Source organism: Vombatus ursinus, unplaced genomic scaffold (assembly GCF_900497805.2).
Source record: "Vombatus ursinus unplaced genomic scaffold, bare-nosed wombat genome assembly UNPS02005659.1, whole genome shotgun sequence".
NCBI classification, from domain to species: Eukaryota; Metazoa; Chordata; class Mammalia; order Diprotodontia; family Vombatidae; genus Vombatus; species Vombatus ursinus.
In genome coordinates, this window is record NW_020945437.1 from 17,619,348 (window position 1) to 17,640,604 (window position 21,257).

A 21,257-nucleotide genomic window follows, 5' to 3' on the forward strand; every position below is an offset into this window, starting at 1 on the left:
GGGGGGGGGGGGGGGGGGGGGGGGGGGGGGGGGGGGGGGGGACTGCTAAGCTGAACCTGACGTTCTCACCAGTTAGGAGGAAGTGGTTGCTAAAGTAGAAATGAGGGGAACTTTAGGGGAAAGTCCAAGTGGAAAAGAGCCAGCTTTTGAATGGATCCCCAGTCTCTCTAGGCACCAACAGCCCCAAAAAAGCATTATGATACTGGGCTGCACTGCAAGAATCATGGCCACCGCGATGAGGTGAGCAACAGTCTTGCTGTACCCTGCCCTGCTAGGCCCACACCTGGAGTGTTTGGATCCAGCCACCATATTTCAGGATGGGGACCGTGTCACATGAGGGTGTGTTGAAAAACTTGAAGATATTTTAGCCTGGGGAGAAGGGAAAACTTGGGTCAGGGTGTGATAGCTCTCTTCAAATTTTTGAAGGGCCGGCTGTCAAGGAGAATAAGAATTCAATTTGTTCTATTTCACCCCAGAATCAGGACCAATGGGTAGAAGGTACCTGAAATCAGATTTTGGCTCAGTCTGGAGATGGAGATGTGCCGCATAGAGCTGTCCAGAGGCAACATGGACTGCCTTTGGTAGGAGACTAAATTCTCCATCACTGGAGATGTTGGAGTAGAGTCAAAATAATCCCTCATCAAAGATGTTGTAAATACCTATTGAGGGGCAAATTGGACTTTTATCACCTCTGAAGTCCCTTCCTACTCTGAGATGCTGTGATTCTGTGTTAGGGCTCACAACTCTGGTTAATACGGGAGGATTCACCAGAAGGGTTATAGGGGCTCTCCTGAGAGAAACCTTTTTATTTGATCACCATACAGATTCCAGGGATGTCCCATTTGTAGAACACTGTTGGACACTGAATTCCTCCATGTAACTAAATGTTCCAGTCACCCAAAAGTTTAACTCCCAAAATGCCAGCGGTTTTCCTCCTCTTAACCTTTTGCCATGGAAATCTTTCTGAAATGAATTACCACACTTCCTTGCCTTCATAAACAGGATGTTGGATGTTATTTGATTTTATCTTGAGGTTTAATCATTGTGAACATCAGTTATTATCCTGTGCATGGAATGATGATGATCCTTGAGTTTAGTGAAGTGCATAGGACATTTGGTACCTACATGAAATAGCCCCAGATGGCTGTGTTCTTGGAATTCTTTGTCTGCCACTTCGAGATCTTCTGCCTCCTGATTTATTGTGTCTTCTCATTCTTCGTTGCCAGGTGGGCCTGCCTCCAGCCCTTGCAGCTGTTTCTAATCTGCTGCGGGTTTAGAAACAAATGAACCATACTTGTTAGCACTATGTCTCAAGCTCGAGTAAATAGGTGCTAAGGGAAGGTCCTAAGGGACTTTCTGAGCAAAGTGCAAGAGCTTGCCTGCAGGGAATTTATAACATCTATTTGGGCTGCTCAAGGACAATTTAGGCTTCTTTCCTTTTTTTGGCTGTGTTGCAAATATTTGAACTACCTGGTAGTTAAGCGACCTCCAGAGAAGTAAGATGGTTCTGTAAATCCCAAAATGAATTTGGATCCTTAAGCTATACATTGTCTTAAAATTGGACCAGGTATTTTATCATCCCAAAAAAATCTAAAGGAAGAAGGCTTATGATTGATTATATTGTATTCATATACATAACTCACCTTCCTCCATACCCAAATGTGGCAGAGAAGAAAACATGGCATCCTGAAAGCAGTTCCTGAGAAGCTGGGAAGCTGTCAAATGTGGTCTTAGCAATGAACTCTATTCTGTCCTCTCAGGGCCATCGTAGCTAAGTTTGAAGAGGCACATTCCTAGTAACTCAGCCACCAGTGGTGATTTTTTTGGAACCAAGAACTCATGGCTACCTTCTCCTAAGTTGTGGAGGGAGTTTTATACAAGCAACATTTATGAAGCGCCTGCTGTATTCAGAGCTCCACGCTCATCACTGGGGAAAATAAAAAATTTCAGTGAGACACATTCCTTTCCTTCCTAAAGTTTACCACATAATAGAGAAGTTTTAAATGTGCTTGGTCGGAAGGAGCACTCACAGATCTGAGATCACAGATCCTTGCAGTATTAAAGTTGCTAAGTACAGGTGTTCCTAAAATGCACACTGTTGTCTCTACAAAGGTCACTGCTGTAGATTATTTTGTCCGAGATGCAAGAGACCTTTTTATTTTTTAAGGAGAAAAAAACCTTAGAAAATAACAATTATCTTGATTAACTCATTGAAATGGAAATATACTAAATAATTCAGTTGTCTCCAGAACCTGGCCAAACCGTTTTCTTCATTATTTAGCCAGTGCAAAGTTTTCGTTGTTGTTGTTGTTAGACAAAGTGTACATAGGCATATGTGCACCCCTACTTGCTCTCAGTTTCCCCAAGTCACTCCCTTGGATTCAGAGTGAGTCTGTATGTATCACAGCATCGTGTAATGTCAACTTGTCCTAAAAAGCAAAATTCATACCTACTCAGTTCAGTTCATTTCAGCAAGTATATATTAAATACCTGCTCTGTGCTAGGCACTGATGATCCAAAGTAAGGAGGGGGAGGGAGAAGGCCCTCTCCTCAAGGTGCTTCTGTTCTACCGATGAAATATAACACGTGCAGTAATCAATAAATGCAAAAGATAAGACAAAGTAATTTCAGGTGAGACTAAGAACAGGTGGGGGGCATCAGGAAAGGCCTTCTATAAATAATCTATTAAAAATAATCTATAGATTATTATTATATCTATAATAATCCATAGAAATAATTTATAGAAAAATAATTCTGTAGTATAGATTCTACAATATAAATTCTATAATAAAAATAATCTGTAGAAGGTAGAACCTAATCTCTGCTTTAAAGGAAGCTCATGGTTCAGTGAGATGGACAAGCAGAGGTAAAGTATTTCAGGCATGGACAGAGAGTCTATACAAAAGGACAAAGGCAGGAGATGGGGCGTCATGTACAGAGCTATTTGAAATGTGAAATACAGGATGGGAGAAAGTGTACAATCAATCTAGAAAGATAAGTTGGAATCATGTTGTGAAGGGCTTTCAGTGCCATACATAGGTGTTTGTATGTTGTTCTAAAGGCAATGGGAAGCCACTGACACTTGTAAGATGGCGTCTGACATGGCAAGACCTTCTCTCTTCCTGTGTGTCTTAACACATTGCCTGAAGACAAGTTATACCTTTTCCAAAAATATCTGATTTGTATAAAATCTGAAGTACCATCTCGTGTGTGTGTGTGTGTGTGTGTGTGTGTGTGTTTGTGTGTGTGTGTATGAGAGAGAGAGAGAGAGAGAGAGAGAGAGAGAGAGAGAGAGAGTGCGTGTGTGCTTTCCTTTCAAAGAAATCTGTCCATAAGAGGAATGAGCTGACTCTTAGATAGTGGGTTCTGCAACATCAGATGTCTTCGAGTAGGGCCTGGATGACCCCTCTTAGGAATATTGTAAAGAAGAGTCCTGTTTCAGGTAGAAATAACCTCTGCCAGTCTCTTCCTGTTCAATTCAATTTAACAAGCAATATTCACTTGGCACTTACTGTGAGTAAAGCATGACATTAGGTATCAAAACATTGTGATTCCTCAAAATTCCAAATTGGAGAGTCTATAATTTTGTCCCATTTTGGGGCAGCAGACATAGCCTGCCTATATTTGGGGGCAGTTAAAATGTGGACTAATAGGAGTTCACAAATTTTTACCATTTGATGAAGTCATGGCAAGACCACTGCAGTAAGAGTCAGTATTCTAGATTCATCATCATCATCTTCTTCATGACTAGTGCTTACTAAAATATATCAATATATCACCTACTATGTGCCAGGCATATGCTAAATGCTTCACAAATATTACTCTTCTTTGATCCTTGTAGCAGCTTTGGGAGGTTGGTGCCATTATTATCCCCATTTTACAAGCCAGTAAACTGAGGCAAACTGACTTGCTTAGTGTCACACAGCTAATAAGTGTCTGAGGCCAGATTTGAACTCAGATCTTCCTGACTCCAGGCCCAGCACTCTGTGCCCTAGGAACATCCTAGCTCCTGGCTCTGTGATCTAGGTCAGACACTTCCCTATACTGGGCCTCATTTCCTTCTCTGCAAAATTAGGAGATTTAAGTGAGATGATCTTCCCCAGGTCTCCTCCAGCTCTGACATTATGTGAGTCTAAAGTATTGAAACCACCACTTAACACCCCAAGCCTCGTGCACCAAATAGCCTTTGGGACAGATGGTACGGCTTGTTGAAACCAATGGGCCAAGGAAGGGGGAGTGACAGATCAGAAGTTTGGGCAGGTCACCCCAAAGTGCCATTGATCCAATTAGGTCTCTGCCTTTCCAGTTGATCTCCTCAGCAGCACTGATTCCATGTAGCTATTTAGCAGCTCACTAAATCCCAGCCCAACCACTATAGCATTAAATCTTTGTCCTGCCTGCTCCCAGAATACGGGCTGTTAAGACAACCAGCTTCAAGCTCATGCTCAGAAACACAGAATTGCAAAGTTGGAAGGGACATTAGCAGCCTCCCAACCACAACCCTTACTGAATCAACATCCCCTCTATGACCTACCTGGCAAGTGGGGGCCTGGGCAGCTTCATCTTGGAGACCTCCTTCCCAGGAGAGCTGCTCATCCTCCTTTGGGACAGTCTCCCTGACAGCAAGCACAAACTGGACTCTGTGTAGCTTCTCACCCTGTCCCTGGTCCTGCCCTCCGGAGCCAGATGGACCGAGTCTCAGCCTTCCGCATGATAACCTTCACATACTGAAGAGAGCTCTCAAGTACTTTCTTTCCTAGGCAAAGCATGGCTAGTTCCATAAACAGTTCCTTGAGGCCCTTTACCATCTTAGTTCATTTGGTTGCTCCCCGATACTTGATTTCAATCCTTCAGAAATCCAAAGTTATGGTTTCCTTGGCCATTAAACACATGGTGGCCCATCAATGCCTTAAAAGTAGCATTTGCCAGTTGACAGACCTGAAAATGTCACCTTCGAGGAACCAGCCCTCTGATGAGGAGCTTCTCATTCCTTAGCTAGGCTGGCCCTCAGGTTTCAAACACGCAGTCATTACAGAATTTCCAGCTCGGTGGAATCTGGCAAATCTCCCACCATTTGATTCAGCAAGTATTTATAAGGCACCTACTATGTGCCAGATACTGATAGAGGTTAGGAATACAAAGATCCAAGAAAAAAGTCATCCCTGCCCTCACAGAATTTACATTCCACTTGGGATATATGACATGGCATAAGTAAATACGAAGTAATTCCAAGGGGGAGGAAAAGATTGTGCCTTGCTAAGAGAGCCTTTGGGAGCCCAGGGTCATGAGGACGGGAACAACACCTACGTGGGCAGCCAGATGGCACAGTGGAGAAAGTGCCGGGCCTGGAGTCAGGAAGACTCATCTTGGTGAATTCAAATCTGGCTTCAGACGCTTACTAGCTGAGTGACCCTGGGCAAGTCACTTAACCCTGTTTGCCTGTCTTCTTGACTCCAACCCCAGTGCTCTGTGCACTATGGCACCACCTAGCTGCCTCTGGCAGGAAGCATTGAAGGTCTTTAGCAGAATCAATCCCTAGCATAGATTAAATAAGAGTCTTACACTTTTGAGCAGCAACAACAGTGATACAGGCAGAATGGAAAGTGCTCTAGTCTGGGTTCAAATCCTGGTTCTGCCACTTGTGTGGCCCCAGGTGTATCATTTTATCCCTAAGCCTCAGTTTCCTTATTTGTAAAATGGGGAGACTAATCCTTCCCCTGCATCCTCTCACAGGATTGTTGGAGGGGAATAAGATAAAACCACATTCATGAGAGCACCAGGTAAACCACGATTCCTGAGTCATTTTTACTGGCTGTCACCCACACCTGGAATTCTCCCCCTCCTCCTTTTCCCCTCCTGGCTTTCTGCAAGTCCCAGCTAAGATCCCTCCTTCTCCCACCTTCTACAGGAAGCCTTTCCTGATACCCCTTAATTCAAGTGTCTTCAAAATTTATCTTCGTTATAGCTTGTTTGTACATGGTTGTTTGCATGTTGTCACAGATTGTAACATGAGGACAGGAACTTGAGGGCAGGAACTGCCTTTCTTTGTATCCCCAGTGCTTAGCACAGTGCCTGGCATACAGTAGGTCTAGTGACTCATTTATCAAAGGAAAATCAGGCAGGGTTTTGGTGTTCAAACACCAGTCAAGAATTAGCTGTAATTGTTCATTTTCTCCAACATTGGGTAGCATCTGTTTCAAATTTTGACTCCGGGGAACAGAATCAGACAGCTAAGAATGTGTCCTAAGAAGAGATAGCCATGGTCCAAAACAACTTTGCAAAGTGGGGCATGTTAGTCATGGGAATAATCTTGTTTGTAAGTTTGCCCCGGTAAGTGGCAGGCTCCAGATGGGTTTCCTTTCATTCATTCATTCATTCATTCAGTAACTCAGCAAAAAAAAACAAAAAACAAAAAACAAAAACACAAAAAAAACCACTCATTGAGCATCAACAGTATTTTGTGTTCTGCAGTGGGTTGAGTAAGGCTAGAAGGAATACAGACAGGTACAAAACAGAGCCCCAGGGATTTTACGGTGTAGAACAAGATATGGAATAGAAAAGCTACCAAATAACGTGGTAAGTGATCTCATTGGAATGGTATAGACAAGAAATGCTGTCTGTCTGTGTACATGTTATATTGCTTCTCATCTGGAATAGAAGACAAGTGGTTTCAAGGCTAGAGTACTTTGTCTTCGTATTTCCAGGGTTTAGCACAAGTGCCTTGCGCTTTTGGGGTGGGGGATGGGAAGATAGGAGACAGGACCTATAATTTCATAATTCTGAAGAGCTCCAGGTAGTGAGGAATTTTCTTCTACCAGTGTAGAAAAGTATGAACTGCCCAGGGCCACAGAGCCAGTATAGCAACCTACGGTGAGACTTGAGCCCAAATCTCCCTAACTCCAAAGTCAGCTCGTTCTCCCTCTCCCTCTCTCTCTCTCTCTCTCTCGCTTTCTCTCTCTCTCTCTCTCTCTTTCTCTCTCTCTCTCCCTCCCCCCCCACATGCTCCCTCTCCCCCTGGGCAAAGTCACTAATTAATAAAGAGATGCTGAATTACATCCAATTGCTGGATTAAAGATGGCGGCTGGCTGGAATGCCAGTGTAGTAATTCAGGAAATTGTTTGGTACTGGTCACATTAATAGCTTCTCCTTACAGGGATCATTTGTGATTTAGATAGGGTATGTCATCACAATCACTAGCATTTATGTGGCACTTTAAGTTTTGCAAAGCACTTTACAAATATTATCTCATTTGATCCTAACACAACAACCCTGGGAAATAGGTACATACTGTTATTTTCTCCATTTTACAGATGGCAGACAGAGATTAAGGGACTCCTCCAGGGTCACACAGCTGTTGTTATTCAGTCATTTTTCAATTGTGTTTGACTCTTCATGACCCCATTTGGGGTTTTCTTGGCAATCATACTGAAATGTTTTGCCATTTCCTTCTTTAGCTCATTTTATAGGTGAGGAAACTGAGGCAAACAGGGCTTGCCCAGGGTCACACAGCTAGTAAGTGTCTGAGGCCGGATTTGAACTCAGGAAGAGGAATCTTCCTGACTCCAGGCCCAGCACACTATCCACTGTTCCATCCAGCTGACATAAGTGACAGATAAGAGAACTTAATAACCAGAGCTGTTCACCAGTGCAACTGGCTTCTGTGCGAGGTAGTAAGCTCCCCATCACTGGGGACACTCGGGCGGAGGGAGGATGATCCTGTTTCAGGATGCTGCAGATCCGCTTCTTGCATTGAGTGAAAAGTGGGGCTAGATGAACCCTAAGGACCTTTCCAGTTAAGGATTCCATATGGACATCAAAGTCACTGAAAATCAAGCCACTGATTAGCAACAAATATTGTTTTAACCCCAGACATAGAAACTGAGCTGAACAAGCCTCCTTTTGGAGATGGCTGCAGTGTGCAAGCCCAGCACTTGTTAGCGGCAGGCATCAGCTGTCTCCTCCATCATCCCACATGGGACAGATGCCCAGAGAAAGCCTAAATGGCCTCCTGGGCACGTGCCTGCCTCTGAACATCTTTAATCCCTTCCTCTTCAGGAACACTCAGGAAATAGGACGTCTGGGTCAATACTGAAGCTTGGGCCCCCTCCCAAACCTTAGCCTTTGTAAACAGGACAACCCAGATTCAGTAGGCATCACAACTGATCTAGCCACAGGTAACTGAGACAGAGCAGTGGCAAGAACCTCGGACAGCAGCATAATAAACACATCTACTATTTCTAGCTTCACCTTCCCTGAACCCCATCCAGGAAAAGAGGTTGGATTAATTGATCTCAGAGTCCTTCTAAGATTCAGAATCAAATGAGATGACATACATAAAGTGCTTTGCAAACCTTAAAGCATTATATACATGCTAATTATTATTATTATCTCGTTTGATCTTCCTCACAGTATTGGGAAACAGGGTTGCTGTGGGGGAAAGTGTTTTGTAAACTCTGAAGTGCTAAATACACATGAATTATTATTATGCCAAGACTCAAGTGTAGCTCTATAAGTCCCAGAATCCCAGACCTTTGTCAGGAAGGAAGGGATTACCTAGAAGGATGGGAATGAAGAGGCCAGAGAGAACATAGAGATCAAGTCCCTATCATTTTCTCCTTGTTAAAATTCACTCAGTACCATTGATGCTGCCTCAGCCCAGAGGCAGCCTTGGATATGTTTTCTAACATTCAGTAATCCAATTCAGCAAACATTTGCTAAATACCTATAGTGTACCAGGCACTGTGCTGGCACTATTTATTTATACAAAAATAAAAAATGAAACTATCCCTGCCCCCAAGACTTTACATTCTACTAGGGGTGGAGGGGTGGGGCGGGGGGAAGTGGCACGTACACAGGTAAGTCAATACACAGTATATACCAATAAAATTCAAAGTGGTTTTGATGGGGACACTAACAGAGTGACTCAGGGAAGGCCTTTCATTGGGGGGTTCATTAGAACATAATCGCCTTGAGAGTAGGCATTGTTTCATACTTTGTAGCCAGAGTGCCTGACACGTAGTAGGTCCTTTAAGATGCTTTTTGATGGATCATCGTGGCCCTGTAGCAGAATTTTCAGGGAATTATGTATTCTAGAAGATGAGGGTAAAGAGGAAAAACATTCCAGAGTAGGACACAGCCTGGTCAAAGGTGGGAAATAGAATGTCACCTACAAAGTCAGAGATACCAGAGATACTTAGGAAGGAAAGTGATACTTCCCCCAAACCTATAGTGTGGGAGAAAGTATTCAGTACTGGGAGTAAGAACACCTGGATTCAAGTCTTGCCTCTAACACTTATGTGACCTGATTCTCTGAGCCAGAGTTTTGGCATCTGTAAAGTGGGGGCTGTTGTGAGAATCAGATGAGAAATAGCCACATCATTTATCTTTGTTTCTAATACCTAGGACAGGGCACTATACACAGTAGATAATTAGGAGTATCATGATGTAATTGAATGAATGAATGAATGAAGGAAGTACTTATTAAATGCTTGCTATGTGCACAGCACTAAGGATACACGTAGAAAAGACAATCCCTGCTCTCAAAGAGGGGTGGGATGTTGGGGGCAGGTGGTGAAGAGACAATACATAGTGAAAGTTTCAGTTGCATGTCAGTTGGAAAGGTCCTACGATCCTTCGGGTAAATGGAACTCAGAGCCAAGAGGTCTGGCTTTGAATTCCACTCCAGAGGTATGCCTTGTAAACCTTCAGGCATTCTAGAAATGGATGCCCTTGCTATTAATCATAAAAGAAGGGTGGGGGAATAAGGGCCCAAGGAATAATATATTTCCAGGGCAAAAGCAATTGACAGAAATAATGGGCATGTATATAAAAAAAAAAAAACAACTCCTGTTGCATTTGCAAGTGAGTGCTAAAGGCTGTTATTCAGACCTGATTTTTACACTTCATCTGCCCTTAATTAAAAATAATAATAAAAATGTTAATAGCATACTTGCTCTCCCATCTCACATCCCCATCTACAGTAGGGTAGCGAAAACATTAGATGCTAGCATGTGACCTTTGGGAAATACTTATGGAAGACAGATCATACCCAACCCCAGATAAACTACTGGTAACATATTATGAAAGCCACAAAATAATTACTGAAGATCTTGGAATCATTGATTGGAAGTCACCTACTACTTGGTTCACACAGGCAGTAAGTAAAAGAGCTGGGATTGAACCCAGTTCTAGTCACTCCAAATATAGTTTTCTTAATCTGCCACCTGCCTATGGGTTCTTAACCTGAGGTCCAAGGTTTCAGGGGATCTGTGAACTTGGATGGGGAAAAAAATGACATCTCTATCCCATTATGCCCATTTTACAGTTGAGGTATCTGAGGCAAAGAGAGAACAAGTGACTTGCCCAGGGTCACACGGCTATTAAGTGTCTGAGGCTGAAATTCCAGACCCAATACTTTATCCACTGTGCCACTGGCTGCTTTTTAAAAGGCACTTTGCTATTCTTTATCTTATTCTAACCTTTCAGAACTCCTATGGGCTTTGAGCATTGTTCTTCCTATTTTACATATGAGAAAACTAAGGCTCAAAGGTGAAATGATATGCTTATGATTATACAGTGAGCCTGTGAACAACTCCCCAGGGTAGGTTAATAACAGTCGCTCACATTTATATTGCCATGTAAGGTTGACAAAGACCCTTTCCTCAATAATCCATATAGTGCAGGTAATGTTATCTCCACTTTACGAGCGAAGAAACTGAGACCTCTGGTCTCACAGGTATCCCTGGATCATCAAACTTTTTGCATTAGAAGAGACCTCAGATGTCAGAGGCATATCCTCTCTTCTAATGCAAAAAGTTTGATGATCCAGGGAAGGAAAGTGGCAAGGGAAGGAGAAGGAGGGAATCCGTAACTTCATTAGAGACCTCTGAAGGCATCCCAGTGCAGTCCTTCCCAGTAGAAAGCAGAAAGTGGAATGGACCCCTTTGTCTGCTCTAACATCTTTCTAGCTTCACTGATTCTCTCTCATGAGCTCTGGGCTAAGGTTAAGCTGTGTTTGCTTCACTGGAGATGCCAAAACATTCAACCCTCTTGTCACCGGCGCTGGTCTCCTTCGGTGCTAACAAGTGCATTGGGAAGCAGGAAGATGGTGCCATTCTCAGTACTTGAGTCTCCTAAGTCTTTTATCAAGCCCCGGTGTGGTCGTGTGTCTGCAGGAATTACAGTAGCAATGAGAAAGAGGAGGGGAGGAGAGGGATAAATGGAAAGAAGGAAGAGGAGGGGGAGGAAGAAAAGGAAGGAGAAGTAGATAAAATAGAAAGGAATAAGCTTTATTAAATTCCTCCTATGTACTAGGCACTATGCTGAGCTCTTCATAAATATTATCTCATTTGATCCTCACGACAGCTCTTCGAGATAGATGCTATTATTAACCCCATTATACAGTTGAGGAAGCTGAGGTAAATAGAGGTTAAGTGAATTGCCCAGGGTCAAACAGCTAAGCATCTGAGCTAAGCATCTGAGATTTGAATTCAAGTCTTCCAGATTCCAGGCCCAGTGACATAATCACTGTTGCACCTGTCGGACATATCTGCATAGCCCTTTACAGTCTACAAAACATTTTCTTCACAACAGCCCTGTATTATTATCCCCAAATAAAGGCTCAGAGAAAGCAAGTGATTTGCCCAGGGTCACATAGCTAATTTGTGAGAAAATATGAGTGCCTGTAATTACGACTGGAAAGTCTGAGGATGAGTTCATACTCCTGTACTCCTGTACTCCTATACATTTATACTCGTATAAAAATATTCATAGCAGCTCTTTTTGTGGTGGCAAAGAATTGGAAATTGAGAGGATGCCCATCAGTTGGGGAATGACTGAGTAAGTTGTGGTATATGAATGTAATGAAATACTATTGTTCCATAAGAAATGATGAGCAAGCAGACTTCAGAAAAACCTGCAAAGACTTAAATGAACTGATGCTGAGTGAAGTGAGCAGAACCAGGAAAAACATCATATGCAGTAACAGCCACGATGTGCGATGACTAACTTTGGGAGACTTAGCTTTTCTTAGCAATGCAAGGATCTAAGACATCTCCAAAAGTCTCATGATGGAAAAGGCTATCCACATCCAAAGAAACAACTATGGAGTCTGAATGCAGATCAAAGCAGACTGTTTTCTCTTTCTTTTTTTTAATGTTGTTTTGTTTTTTGTTTCTTCTTTCTCATGGTTTCTCCCATTGGTTTATTCTTCTTTACAACATGACTGATGTGAAAATAGGTTCAATATGAATGCACATGTAGAGCCTATATCAGATTGCATGCTGTCTTGGGGTGGAGGGAGGAGAGAGATGGGGAGAAAATTTGGAACGTAAAATCTTATGGAAGTGAATGTTGAAAACTAAAAATAAATAAATTTATTAAAAAGAATAAGAGAACTCCAGTGTACACCTACAGTTTACATGCTCAGGAACCCCTTCTCCACACCAGTAGAGACTCATGAAAACCAAACTCAAGAGGCCAGCCAGTGGTCATCTCCTTGGCAGCATTAAACCACTGGCCTTCAGTTCTCAGAAGGAGCCTATGGCATAACTGAGCTTAGGACTCAGGCCTGGGCAGAATCTACATGTGAGGGGATATTGTTACATATTAAATATGTAAAATGTCCCCATCACAAGGAGCTGCAGCTAGGTAGCACAGTGGATGGAACATAGGGCCTGGAGTCAGCAAGACCTGAGTTCAAATCCAACCTTAGACACTTACTATCTGTGTGACCCTAGGCAAGTTACTTACCCTCTGTTTGTCTCAGTTTTCTCAACTATAAAATGGGGATAATAAAAGTACTTACATCCCAGGGTTGTTGTGAGAATCGAATGAGATAGTATTTGTAAAGCACTTTGCCAACCTTAAAGCATTACGTAAATGCTAGCTATTTAAATCATGAGCACAGTAGGGATGACACACTTCTTAGAATCGCCATTCTCATAGAACCTCAGAGTCAGAAAGGATTTCCAGGATAATGTAGTACAACGTTAACCAGAAACATGACTTCCATCTACACCATCCCAAGGGATCCATCCATCTTCTCTTGAGCACCCCTGTTGAGGTGAAAGGGTATGTCTCACTACTTCTGGAAGTAGCTCATTCTGACTGGCACAGCTCTGATTATTATTTGTATGTGCTTAGCACATAGTGAGCTCTTGTTAAATTCATCTTCATTTATTCCTTCATTGGGTGATTTGAAAGCCACTCTGAGGCATATGGGTGGGACTCATGCCCTGTGTGGTTTATTGACTTGGCTTGTACTTCTCTCCCCAACCAGCAGTATATGAATAAGTTACTTTCTCTGGAACTTAAAGTTTACATAACCATCCTGTGAGGCAGAAAGTATAAGCATGCCCATTTTATGGATGACGAGATTAAGGCCCAGAGAGAGGATGTGACCTGCCCCTTGTCTGATAGCTAGCAAGCAACAGAGCAGGGATTTAAATCCCGGTTTCCCAATTCCAAAGCCTGTGTTCTTCTCCTGCTCCTCCACACTGCCTCAAGACAGCTTCTTGTCTGTTTGTCACTCATGATTCAGCCCACTCCTCTGGTTTGCAGGTATGACACCTTTGGCCGCCTGACAAATGTGACATTCCCCACTGGCCAAGTGAGCAGCTTCCGAAGCGATACAGACAGCTCAGTGCACGTCCAGGTGGAAACTTCCAGCAAAGATGATGTGACCATAACCACCAACTTGTCAGCTTCCGGTGCCTTCTACACACTGCTGCAGGGTGAGTCGGGGGTCAGGGTGGTCTCAGAGACTCTCAGGAAGAAAGAAGTGGATGTGGTCCAGCAGGAGACACATCTCTTCTGCCAAGGAAGTTGGTTTCATAAGATTTAGACCTAGAAGGGAAGAACTTTCCAGCTGCCACTCGTTTTACAGATGAGGAAACTGAGGCCCAGAGAGGGGGGAAATGATTTCCCTAAGGTCACCCAGGCAGTAAGCCACAGAGCTGGGATTCAAATTCCATCGCCATGGATGCCAGAATCAGTTTCTTTGAAACTTTTCTCATGGCTTACATCAAAAGTATGCATACACACACACACACACACACACACACACACACTCTCTCTCTCTGTCTCTCTCTCTCTCTCTCTGTCTCTCTCTCTCTCTCTCTCTCTCTCTCAGCCTAGCCCATGGATGGCCCAGATCAGTCTGTGTCCTGTAATCCCTCAGCCTGACACTTCTGAGCAGTACCTCTCATGTGGCATTGTCATGTTCTATTCTCATCTGAACAAAGGCTGAAGCATCCATTAGCTCCTAATCCAGGTGACCTCGTTACTCTGCCTGTCTAATGGCTTCCAGATTAAAAACACTTTCACACAGATGCAGACAGGGAGCAGAAAAGGAAACAGGAATGAGTGCACCTAATTATGAAGGGAGTTTGGCTTTGGAGAAATCCCCCTTGCTGCTTAGAAGAAAGTTCATCTGTGCCATTGGAGAAGCCCGGGGAAAAAGGCTTCTGATCTAAGGTGTATAATTTTATTATTAAAATGCTATTATCATAGGTTCATAGATACAGAGCCAGAAAGACCATTGAGTCCAACCACTTCATTTTACAGATGAGGAAATTGAAGCCCAGAGAGGTTAAAGGAGTTACCCAGGGTCACACAGCTAGTGAAGCCTTGGACCTGAGTTCAGATGTGACCTCAGACACTTACTAGCTGTGTGACCCTGGGCAAATCACTTAACCTTTCTCAGTCTCAGTTTCCTAGTCAGCAAAATGGGGATAATAACAGCACCTACCTCCCAGGGTTCCTGTGAGGATCAAATAAGATAATATTTGTAAGATGCTTAGCACAGTGCCTGGGACATAGTAGGTACTGTATAAATGCTAGCTATTAATAGTAGTAATAAGTTATCTGAGGTTGAATTTGAGCCTATGTATTCCTGACCCTAAGTACTAATGCCCTAACATTATGTTTTTCATCCCTACAATTAATCAAGCCTTTCACAGTTTATGGAGTACTTTTCAGATCCATTATTTAATATGATCCTCACAATACTCCCATTTTACATATGGGTAAACAGGCTCAGTGAAGTGCCATAACTTGTCCACAGTCACACAGTCAGAAGGTGGCAAGATATGAGCAATCCTAGGTCTTCTGATCCCAAGTTTTCCATTAATTCTAGTAACTGAGCTTGTCCTTCAAAATCTATTTTGACTGCAGCTACTTCCATGCTCATGAGTGTAAAGTTTTACCTCTTTTGCCCTCACCACACTGTCTTCTCACACCATGGTACCTTTGATGAGGTCATGAGATGAATCTGGAGCACAGACCACTGTGTTTGAAGTCAGAAAGCCCTGGGTTTGAAATTCTTCTCTGCTACTTGCTAACTGTCTGGCTTTGGGCAAGGTTCTTCACCTGTCCCTGCCTTATTTTCCTTATCTATAAAATAAGGGAATTGGCCTATGTAAACTCTAAGGTTGCTTTCTAACTTTAAATCTATGACCCTATAATTTAAGTGACTGATGAGAAAAGGCACAATTTAATTACATTTTTTTAGGAAAAAGGATATTGTCGTCATATCACTAACCTTAATAGGTTGTAAGTAGGTTTCCCTTTTAAGATGGCACCTAATAAGTCTTTCAAAGCTGTGGTTGGTTGTTTTTTGTTTTGTTTTGTTTTGTTTTGTTTTGTTTTCCAACCTGTCTTTACATGGGCTTCTTTACAGAAAGTAGGTTAACAGTCATTCAAACTAAAATTTTAAATTTTGAGGAAAATGTTGAAAATATGTTTTATTATTTATTTTTATCCATCATCTACCTATGATGGGGTCTCAAATAGTGATGAATATAGAGTGGGTTCTCAGTAAACAAATCATAAAATGTTAAATCTGGAATCATACTTAGAATGCAGAATATAAGAATACAGAAAAGAGAATTTGGAGCCAGGAGGAACCTTTGACCATAAAATGTTCAAACATTAAACGTAGGACATAGAATTTTAGAGCACAGAATACAAGAACACAGAAAATAGGAATTTGGAGTCGAGAGGAACTTTTGACCATAGAATGTTAGAACATTAAATGTGAGACATAGAATTTTAGAACACAGAATACAAAATATTAGAGCTGGAAGGCACCAGGAGGAAATGATTTGAGAAGAAGGATAATATAATAGAGTACTGGACCTGGAATCGGGAATCTCAGATTAAATCCTGCCTCACACATTTGCGAAGTGTGTGGCTACTGGGACATCACTTAATTTCTCCAAACCTGTAAAATGAGAATAATAATACTACCATTACCATCTATTTTATAAGTTGTAAGGAAGGAGTTTTGCAAAACTCCTTCCATATGTATGTGTATGTACACATACACACATATGTATATATTAGTTCCTATATACATATAAATACATATACACCTATCTATACATATGCATATTTATCTATACACACACATCTACATATGTGCACACACACAAAGGCACCTAGGTGACACAGTGGATAGAGTGTTGGGCCTGGAGTCAGGAAGACCTGAGTTCAAATCTGGCCTCAGACACTTACTAACTGTGTGACCCTGAGCAAGTCACTCAGTTTCCTCATCTGTAAAATGAGCTGGAGAAGAAAGTGGCAAATCACTCCAGTATCTTTGACAAGAAAACCCCAAATGGAATCGTGAAGAGTCAGACATGACTGAAAAAAGACAGCAACAATATATCTATGTAATCTATATTTTTACCTATCTGTATACATTACAACTTAAGTTAGAACCAGAAGGGACCTCCAAGTTCATTAAGCCCAGGAGTTCTTAACCTGTGGTCTATGAAATTTGTTTTTGTTGATATTTCAATAATTGTATGCCAATATAATTGGTTTTCTTTTTAATCCTGTGTATTTTATTTTTACACTTAACATTATTCTGAGAAGAAGTCCCTAGGCTTCACCTGACTGCTCAAGGTGTCCACAACACAAAAAAGGTTAAAAACTCCTATCCTAACCCAAATCCCTTGTCTGACAGATAAGAAACTGAAGCCCAGAGGATTAAAGTGATTTGCCCAAGGCTCAATGGGACTTGGAGTAAGGAAAACCTGAATTCAAATTCTGACTCAGAAGCTTACTATGTGACCCTGGACAAGTCACTTAACCTTTATTTGCCTTAGTTTCCTCATCTGTAAAATGTGGATGATAATAGTACCTTCCTTCTAAGATTGTAGTGAGGCTCAAATGGGTAAGATCTGTAAAGCACTTTGCAAACCTTAAAACATTGTGTAAATGCTAGTTATTAAATGTGCTGTTACACAGCAAATGAGTGGCAGGAGTAGGGCTAGAACCCCAGTGTGTGTGGGCCCAGTCTGGTGTTCTTTCCATTGTACTTCATTGCTACTTGTTGATTGATTGATTAATTACCGGGTAGCTATTAGAACGATTCTCCAGTTGGTTTAAAGAAAGCACCCACCTGTCTCATGCTACCCCACACTACCTGTTTTAATAGAGCTTCTCTGTCTCTGCTCTTTCCACAGACCAAGTACGAAATAGCTACTACCTAGGTGCTGATGGCTCCCTGAGGTTGATGCTGGCCAATGGGATGGAAGTGGCCTTACAGACTGAGCCCCACCTTCTGGCTGGCACCGTCAACCCCACGGTGGGCAAGAGGAACGTGACCCTGCCCATTGACAATGGGCTGAACCTTGTGGAATGGAGACAGCGCAAAGAGCAGGCCAGGGGCCAGGTCACCGTCTTCGGACGCCGACTACGGGTAAGTAAGTGGATCCTTTGAAACCATCTAGTTCGGACTGCTCATTTTACAGATGAGGAAAATAAGGGCTAGAAAAGTAGTGCGGTGTATAGAGGGCCAGAGTTAGAGTGGCCTGAGTTTGAATCCAGCCATAGGCACTTACTTGCTGTGTGACCCTGGGCAAGTATCTTGATCTCTTTCTGCCTCAGTTTTCTCTTTTGTAAAATGAGGATTATAATAGCACCCACTTCTCAGGGTTGTTGGGAAGATTAAATGAGATAATACATATAAAGCACTTTGTAGTTCTTAAAATGCTATGTAAACTCTAGCTATTATTGTTATTAGTTGTTATACATAGTAACTATTGATGAATTAGTCATCAATAATTAAGTGATTATTTATTATTACTATTATTATATTAAGTGACCTAATCAAGTGACTAGTCACACACATGTAGCAAGTTTTGGAATGAGGATGAACTCAGGTTCTCTGACTACAAATCCATGTCTCTTTCTTCTAGACCATGTTATCTGAGGTCAGTGAATTTTTTTTAAAAAATATTTTTATAACTCTGTTTCATTACATTTGGTTTCCTTTGTCATACTATATTTTTGAATTTGTGCGTTTAAAAACATGATGCTGATGAGTCCGTAGGCTTATCCTACAGTGTGCTAAAAGGGGTCTGTGGGACAAAAAAAGAGTAAGAACTCCTTTTCTGAAGGGTGCATAATCTTGTATTTTCCTAAGAACGATCATATCCAGTCAGTCAGTAAACTTTTATTAAGTACCTGCTTTGCACCAAATCCTGAACTAAATGCTGGTGATATAAAGAGAAATGAAAAACTGCCCTTGCTCTCAAGAAGTTTACAGGCTAATAAGGGGAGAGACAACCTGTAAAAAAAATACGTGTACAAGCATGATATAAACAGAATAAATTGGAGATAGTCAACATCGAGCCAAAAGAGACCCATTTAGGGCTGCACCCTGGGGAAGTTCTGTTTTGAGCATGTTGAGTTCCGCTTGGTGGCAGAACATTTTGAGTGGGATCTCAGGCAGGTAACTAAAGATGCTAGGATGTATTCCAGGAGATGGACGAGGGCTGAAGATATAGATTTGGGGGTCATCAGTTCGGAGGAGGTAATTAGATCCACAGGGAAGAGTGTAGAGGCAGACAGGAAGGTAGCCTGGGACATCAGAGGATGCCAAGGCTTAGGGAGCAGGAGATAACAAACCCATGAAGGAGACTGAGAAGGAGTGACACTGTTCGTAGAAGGAAAAGGAGGAGAGAGGAGGATCCCAGAGCACAAGAGAGGACAGACTGCCTAGAAAAAGGGGCTTGGTCAGTGGTATCAAATGCAACAAAAGGTCAAGCAGAGTGAACACTGAGAGGAGGCTTAAGTAATCCTAAAGGATCATAAATTTATCTGGAAGGGAAATTAAAGGTCATCTAGTCCAGTCCCCTCCCCATTTTACAGAAGAGGAAACTGAGGCCCAGAGAGGTGTTACTTTTATCATGTCCAGTTCTCTTTCCAGTGTCATGGATAACCTTTGAGAAAGTCGTTTCAGGGGCAGCTAGGTGGTGCAATGGATAGAGCACCGACCCTGAAATCAGGAGAACCTGAGTTCAAATCTGGCCTCAGACCAAACACTTGATGCTTACTAGCTGTGTGACCCTGGGCAAGTCACTTAACCCCCAATTGCCCAAAAAAAAAAAAAAGGGAGAGAGAGAGAAAGTCGTTTCAGTCAAGGAGCCAGATTGCAAGGGATTGAGAAGAGAATTGGGAGGTGAGGCAGTCTAGAGGCAGTAATTTTTTTTTAGGAGTTTATCAATTAAAAAGAGGAAAGGATTAGGAGCATAATTGGAGAGGATGAAAATCAAAGAAAGGACTTTTTGTTTTTGTTTTCCAAATATAGAGGAGATGTGAGCATTTTTTGTAGGGAATAGGAATTAGGGAAGGATCGTAGGTGAGGGGATGATTGTTGGGGCAAATCCTCAGAGTAGGAGCCAGGATCGAGGTGCAAGAGGAAGGGTTGACTTTGACTCTAACACATAACAGCTGTGCAGCCCAGGGGAAGGAATGACACCTTCCCTGAGCCTCAGTTTCCTTATCTGTAAAATGGCAATTTTCCTAATACTTTTCCTCCATAATAAGATTGGTGCAGAAAGTACTTTGTAAAACTATGAGTGCTGTAGGAATGTGAATGGTTGTTATTCTTATCATTATTACTGTTGTCTTTGTTACTGTAACCATTCATACTGTTGATGGGGTTTTCAATCAGATGGTCTTTAAGATTCCTCACAGCTTCTGTGATTCTAAGTTGGCTAGAAACGCGTGGCCACTAGAATATTGTCTGAAATTAAAACGTTATTGGGGATAGGTGAGGGGGGAGCCCTCCCAATAACGTAACTCATTTTTTACAGGCAGGAACTTTTTAATAAAGAAGGATGTAAAATAATCTCTCTGCTGCCAGCATGGTTCCCAAGCTATCTGCTTAATTCAATTTTATTTATTCAGCCACAGAGCTGACACACAGTCTCGCAAGAGCCCCAGCTAAGAGATAACCACTCCCTCCCTGATCTCTGAAGCAGTGGGCAGTCAGGGCTGGACATTGCTGAAGAATCTTGAAGGATGACACAGCTAATGGTCCCCTCCACTAATGGGAGCTCTCCCTCCCCGCCCAACATTCTCAGTGTTTCCACCAGGAGCCCAGCCCCTGCCTCCTGTGTTCTCAGCATCAATACTTATGCCTCATGGAAATTCTATGCGATGATATTTTTTATCTCCACAATTGTGTCTGATTACCCCTGGGAAGACAGCCTTATTACAGCCGTGCCATCCTGGTCTCTACAGTTAGACTTGTCTCAGCATTTTCATTATAAATCCTCATTTTCAGGGCTTTGTAACTTGGACAGGCAGAGGCTGGGGGTGGGAGTGAGTGGGGTGGGGGAGATGCCCCCCCCCCCACACACACACACATCTTCTCCTGCTTGGAGCTGTTCCTCTGCCATTTTTCTAAGTTGGGGGACTCAGAGGGGAGAGTGTATTCTTCTGGGATTCCAAAGAGCCCCTCTTTTAAATGGGTGGAGAGCTGCACACAAGTCCTCAGCATTCAGAGCACGGTCTTAGAAGGGACTCTTTTAAAACCTGTTTTCTCACCAGGAAGGGTTGAAATGGCTTAAGAGATGGACTGTGATGGGAAACCAAGTATTACTATCTGTGTCTAGATCTGCCTCCTGTCCTCAAGCCAGCCAAAAAGCAATTCGGCCTGACACTTGTCTTGCTCTTTTGAGGTCATGTGGTATAATTCATCTCTATTCATTAGACTTTTTTTAAGGCAACAGAGTGTAGTAGAAAGAGCATTGACTTGGAGTTAGAAGGCCTGGGTTTAAGCCATGGTTTCAATACTTAATAGTGTTGTGGTGACCTTAGACAAAGGATTTCTCTTTGAGCCTCAGTTTCCTTATTTTTAAAATGAGAGGGTTGGAATAGATAATTTCTAAAGTCCCTTGGGAGTCCCAGAATTCTTAGAGGTAAAAGGTAGTTTCTTATCTTTACCAATCTTCAGGACA

General features: G+C 42.4%; 1 protein-coding gene across 1 annotated transcript in view; it reads left to right on the plus strand.

Annotated features, from left to right (window-relative positions):
• LOC114032701 (teneurin-4) overlaps positions 1-21,257 on the plus strand; it is a 412,175-nt gene that overhangs the window by 387,586 nt on the left and 3,332 nt on the right. The window contains exons 24-25 of the mRNA XM_027848083.1: positions 13,561-13,733; positions 17,472-17,707. Coding sequence (XP_027703884.1) covers positions 13,561-13,733; positions 17,472-17,707 — 409 coding nt within the window. The remainder of the gene's footprint in view (positions 1-13,560; positions 13,734-17,471; positions 17,708-21,257) is intronic.